We start from the raw sequence: 6270 nt of genomic DNA, 5'->3' as shown, positions 1-6270 counted from the left end.
TATATATATATTCTGATTTGTTTACTAGGTGGTTGATGAAACACTTCGTTTGGTTACTTTCTCACCTATGGTCTTTAGGGAGGCACTATCTGATGTCAACATTAATGGTTAGTCCATGCTATACTATATATATATGTGTATATATATGTATATTATGATATGGTAAAGATGAAACATAAAGTATACTCTTTATCATCTCATTAAATGTTAATTTATTTGATTATATAGGTTACCTCATTCCAAAAGGTTGGATAGCTATGACTTGGTTCAGGAATGTTCACTATGATAATGACATATATCCTAATCCAATGGAGTTCAATCCTTACAGATGGAATGTAAGTAGCAAATATCTATTTTTAACACATTTGAATTGGACAAATAAGTGAGTCCATATAGTTTAAGAGCTATATGAACTAATTTAGTAATGTTTGGTTTATGCTCATTTATAGATAACACGCAAGGCTGGAGAATTTCTTCCATTTGGAGCAGGAACTAGATTGTGTCCAGGGAATGATCTTGCCAAGCTCGAAATCTCTGTTTTCCTTCATCATTTTGTGATGAATTACAAGTGAGTAAACATTTTCATCATCTTTAAGCCAAACAAATATATGTTGTCTCATACCATGTCTCATAAGTTGTCTTATGTTAATAATAATGAAGCAAAAACAATAATAATTAAAAAAAATTGACCTATCATGTTCCATCGGTACGAAACAACATATTAGACGAGATCTATGATAACATTTGTTTGTTACTTTAAAATGCTCACATATATTTGATATTGATAGTGAATTTCATGAAACATAATCTAATGTTAAAAGATTGCACCATAAGAGATTGCTAAAATTGAAGTTTTATATAATTTATAGTCATATATTCATGGTGAAAGACAAAATGTAGGTTGATTTTTTTTACTATATAGTCTAATAAACAAGCATTGTATTAACAAATGTGTATATTAATATTTGTTGATGCCACAGGCTTGAACCTACGAATCCAAATTGTCCTATCAGACACTTACCTCATACAAGGCCCAAGGACAATTGCTTGGCAAGGATCAAGAAAATATCTGCTTGATTTTGCTGCTTCATCCTGAGATGGAAAAAAGAGCACATATATAGGGCTCTTTTTCATGTTTTACCTTGAATAATACCATGTATCATATGGTTAAATAAAACTCAAAAAATTCAAGAGTCGTATGTATCAAACTTATATTATATAATGGTTTGGAGTTTCTATATTTGCATCCTATTTATAATTAAGCAATTTATTATATATAACTTGGATTTAGGGGTGTAAAAGTTCAGTTTGATTTGGTTTTTGAAGTAATTTAGTGACCGAACCGAACACAAAGATATGGTTCGGTTCTATTCTAATAATTGCAAATTTTATTTAGGAATCGAACCGAACCGTTCATTAATGGTTCGGTTCCGCGGTTTTTCAACTTATTTTAAAAAATCCTTTAAGAAATAATTGAACAAAAATTTCAAAATATAAAATCAACTAAATACAAAAACACATTAATAATAAAGTATTCAATATTCTTTCTAGTAAAACAATAATAATTCAACAACTCAACACACTACAAACTAATTTTAGTCCACAAATTTTTTGACAATGTCCAACAAAATTTAAGAATGACAAACTTGGTACCAATTCTTTAATCCAACAATAACACCTACTAGTTGATATCATCAGTAATATCCTCAAATTCTTTCTCTATTTTATTTTAGTTCTCTATTTAATTAATTTCATTCATGGATAGTGACACAATATACACTAGTTTTTTAGTTTTCTTTCTATCTTCTCAATTGGTAGTAGAGATGATAGATATTTAGATTTGTTTACTAATTTATTTTTTCTATTTGCCTCTTATTTATAGTCTATCTGTATTAATAATCCTAAATTCTTAATCATATTTTATCTCCTAAGATAAGACAAGGCACCAAGTCTTTATCTATACTGAAGGATGGAGATTCTATTTTAACAAACCATGATGATATTACAAATCATGTTCTTGACTATTACACCAATCTATTTGCTTCTCCAAATAACACTGCTTCAAATTCTCTCATCCAGGATGTAATTCCTAGATTGGTTATTAATGAAGGTAACTCTATGCCGACTCAATTGCCTTCAATCACTGAAATTAAAGATGCAGTGTTTGCGCTAAACGAGGAGGGTGCTCCTGGACCAGATGGATTTTCTGGCTGCTTCTTTCAAAACTTTTGGGACATAATCAAAACAGAAGCGTGCAATGTTGTTATGAAATTTTTCAAATAGGGTTGGTTGATGCCAAACTTAAACTCAAACTCTATGATTCTGATTCAAAAAGTGCAGGGTGCTGATAGAATAGAAGATTATAGACCTATTGTCCTTGCAAACTTTCAATTCAAAATCATCACTAATTCTTTATCTATAATGGGTAGAGTTGAATTGGTTAGATCAATTATACACATTATGCTTGTTTATAGCTTTCATATTTACAAGTGGCCTACTACTTTGCTTTATTGTGTGGACAAAGGCATCAGAAACTTTATTTGGTCTGAGGACATTGGGATTAAAAAGCTTGTCACAGTGGCCAGGAACAAAGTTTGTACCCTTATTCATGAAGGAGGGTTGGGCTGAGATCTTTAACAATGTTGAACAAAGCAGCTTTGTTGAATCTGGCTTGGAATATGAGATATGATAGTCATGATTGGGTTGTCTTATATAGGAATATATTTGGTCAACCAGGGAACCTTCAAATAGGTATTTTAAGTCCTCCATTTGGCTTGGCATTAAAGAAAATTGGTCACAATAATGAACTGAATATGGTTGGTTGAGGATGGGCAGAATATAAACTTTTGGAGGGACAAATGGGTAGGGGAACCTCTTGTTAACACTCTAGGATTTCCTTTGAATATCCAAAACGCTCTTTTAGCTTATGTGGCAGACTTCACCCTTAACTCTAAATGGGTAATTCTTGGTTCTGCTAACATATTATTCGTGATGTAGTTTTGCGCATAGCCAAAACTTCTAGATCTAATGGTATGGACAAGCTAGTGTGGAAGCATTCAGAGGTTGACATGCTCTCTTTAAATGCAGCTTATACATTTGTCTCAAATTCTTCCAATCATCTCCTCTGGTGTAATCATGTTTGGTCTCAGGTGATCCCTCCCTCCAACTCTTTCATCACCTAGAGAATTATTCATGGGAAAATGCCTTCAGATACAAATTTGCAAAGGAGAGGCTATGTCTTAGCCTCGAGATGCAATATTTGCAAGCATGGTGTAAAAGACACATATCACATCTACCTAAATTGCAACTTTGCTATCAAACTCTAGAACTGGCTTATGTGGATCTTCTCAATCAAGATGAACTTAAATTCTATCAAAGATTTTATCCTATCCTACAAGAATCAATTCAGCAAACAACTTCAACAAGTTCTTTTCATTTGTGTTGTCCACACAATTTCAACAATCTGGTTCTGTAGGAATCAAAACAGATTTCAGGACAGAGATGTTTCATTCAACCTTGCAATTTCTAGGATAACAATGGACGCATCTCTCTCGGAAAATTATTCTCTAGTATATGCTATTCCAATGCTCAAAGACCTCATTTTGCTATAACAGTTCAAAATCACTATAAATTGCAATTGTGCACCTAAGATCACAGAAGTGATTTGGATGGGTCCCTCGCTTGGTTGCATTAAGATGAACATTGATGGTGTAGCTTTTGGTTGCCATGGTCATGCTGGAGGGGAGGTACTTTTAGAGATCATAATGGGGTTTTTCTTCTTAGATTTGGTTCCTACTTAAACATTCAGAATGCTCTTTATGCAGAGCTTCATTCGGCAATCAAAGCAATTAAAATGGCCTACAAGAAAGGGTGGTTACATTTATGGTTGGAAGTTGATTCTGTTTTGGTGCTGCAGATTTTCAAAGGAAATTCCAAACCTCTTTGGAAGCTCCAAAATGATTGAAATAGATGCTTAAAAATATTGGATTCCATGAATTGGAAAATCACTCACATTTATTGAAAGTGTAATCTTGTGCCGACAAATTGGCATCTTTTGACGCAAATTCTAGAACTAATTCAACATAGAATTCAATTCTTAGTTTCATAGTGAATGAGTATAATAGAAATTTATTAGGACTACCTAACTATAGATTTAGGAACTTGTAACTGTTTTATTTGGTTTGAATGGTTTCATTATTATATTATGTGGTGAAGCACATTTGCTTTATAAAAAAAAAGACTTGATAATGCATCATGGCAAAGTGAATGACCATAGAATGGTAGAGGAAGTTGACACATCAAGTGGCACCATCATCATCATGTAGGTTTAGTTCATGTAATATATGGCTAATAAAATTTCACATTGTTTAGTTTTAATTATATCAAATTTGTACCTACTTGATACTTAAAAAGAATTTATATATTATACTATATCTCATTGTTCTATTAATTGAGTCATCTCTTAAAAAATGCTATTTTTTTTAAAACTGCAAAATAAAACCATTATATTAAGGGTACAAAATCCAATACAAATAAACGAGTTAAATCAAAGATAAAATACAAAGATAAGGATTAACATACGAATTAAAAAACACAACATTAGTGCTACCGATAGCCATAAAAAATCAAGTCTAAGATCTGACCTATATGAAATCCATGATAGCAAAAAAAACTACAAACCTTATCCTTAAACTGCATCATTTGGCATCATATAAATTCAACATTTGTGATGAACATGTGAAATGTTCAACATTTGTGATGCCACATGCTTAAAGAGATGGTTAATAGATTCAACATTACATTTGTGATGAATGTTGATTATAAATTTTAATTAAATCTAGTTACACTCTTAAACTTTTGGTCAAGATCTGGGCACTATGTATTAAGGTATTCAAATATAATAATTTTGCTTTAACATAATATTTGAACGCAATCCAAGTGGTATATAATAAAGAACTTAATTATAAGTAGGATGCAAATATAGAAAATTCAATCCATTATGTAATATAAGTTTGATACATAAGTCTCTTGAAATTTTTATAATTTTATTTGACCATATGATACATGGTATTATTTAGGGTAAAACATGAAAATGAGCCCTAAATATATGCCTTTTTTCCATCTCAGGATGAAGCAGTAAAATCAAGCAGAGATTTTCTTGATCCTTGCCAAGCAATTGTCCTTGGGCCTTGTATGAGGTAAGTGTCTGATAGAACAATTTGGATTCGTAGGTTCAAGCCTGTGGCATCAACAAATATTAATATACACATTTGTTAACACAATGCTTGTTCATCAGACTATATAGTAAACAAAACTCAACCTGGTTTTTTTGTTTTTCATCACTGAATTTATTAATATGAATTATATAAAACTTTAGTTTTTAACAATCTCTAATGGTGCATTATTTAGCATTAGATAATGTTTTATGAAATTCAATAGCAATATCAAATATATGAGAGTGACTTAAATGATTGTTAGGTCTGTTTTGAATGAAGGGAGTTAGTTGCCCCTTCGGTTTTCTATTGTATAATATTTTTACTGATTATAATCAAGTTCTCTTTAATAAAAAAAATCATTTATCAAAAAAAATATGACATATATATCAATAAAAAAATTTAATTAATGTTATTTTTGCTTCATTATTATTAGCATGAGAGAATTTATGAAATAAGATATTAGATAATAGATATTTGTTCGACTTAAAAAGATAATGAAAATGTTTACTGACTTATAATTCATCACAAAATGATGAAGGAAAATAGAGATTTCTATCTTAGCAAGATCATTCCCTGGACACAATCTAGTTCCTGCTCCAAATGGAAGAAATTCTCCAGCTTTGCGTGTTACCTATGAATAACCATAAACCAAAAATTACCAAATTAGTTCATATAGCTCTTAAACTATATGGACTCACTTATTTATTCAAATCAAATGTGATGAAAATAAATTTTTACTACTTACATTCCATCTATATGGATTAAATTCCATTGGATTAGGATATATGTCATTATCATAGTGAACATTCCTAAACCAAGTCAAAGCTGTCCAACCTTTTGGAATGAGGTAACCTACACAATCAAATAAATTAACATTTAGTGATATCATAAAACATCATATTTTATGCTTCATCTTTGCCATATCACAATATATATAGTAGATCAAGGACTAACCATTAATATTGACATCACATTTTGCCTCCCTAAAGACAAAAGGTGCAAACGTAATCAAACGAAGTGTTTCATCAACCACCTAGTAAACAAATCAGAATAT

The 6270-nt window shown here is 30.9% G+C and overlaps 2 protein-coding genes across 2 annotated transcripts in view; one reads left to right on the top strand and one right to left on the bottom strand.

Moving 5' to 3' along the window:
- Positions 1–1240, top strand: part of LOC109341805 (ent-kaurenoic acid oxidase 2-like) — a 3065-nt gene extending 1825 nt beyond the window's left edge. Inside the window, exons 5-8 of the mRNA XM_019579775.1 lie at positions 29–107; positions 229–335; positions 450–568; positions 981–1240. Of these exons, the coding sequence (XP_019435320.1) occupies positions 29–107; positions 229–335; positions 450–568; positions 981–1077 (402 nt within the window). The 3' untranslated portion in view covers positions 1078–1240. The remainder of the gene's footprint in view (positions 1–28; positions 108–228; positions 336–449; positions 569–980) is intronic.
- Positions 1241–5120: 3880 nt separating this feature from the next.
- Positions 5121–6249, bottom strand: LOC109341806 (ent-kaurenoic acid oxidase 2-like; the record flags this gene model as incomplete). The annotated part of the gene is made up of 4 exons (XM_019579776.1): positions 5121–5239; positions 5729–5847; positions 5962–6068; positions 6171–6249. Coding segments are annotated over 4 exons (402 nt in total), but the record flags the coding sequence as incomplete, so codon positions are not given.
- Between the last annotated feature and the right edge of the window lie 21 nt (positions 6250–6270).

This window comes from Lupinus angustifolius, unplaced genomic scaffold (genome assembly GCF_001865875.1).
Source record: "Lupinus angustifolius cultivar Tanjil unplaced genomic scaffold, LupAngTanjil_v1.0 Scaffold_675, whole genome shotgun sequence".
NCBI classification, from domain to species: domain Eukaryota; kingdom Viridiplantae; phylum Streptophyta; class Magnoliopsida; order Fabales; family Fabaceae; genus Lupinus; species Lupinus angustifolius.
The sequence above is the reverse complement of the archived record's forward strand: the minus strand, read 5'-3'. Positions and strand labels throughout refer to the sequence as shown.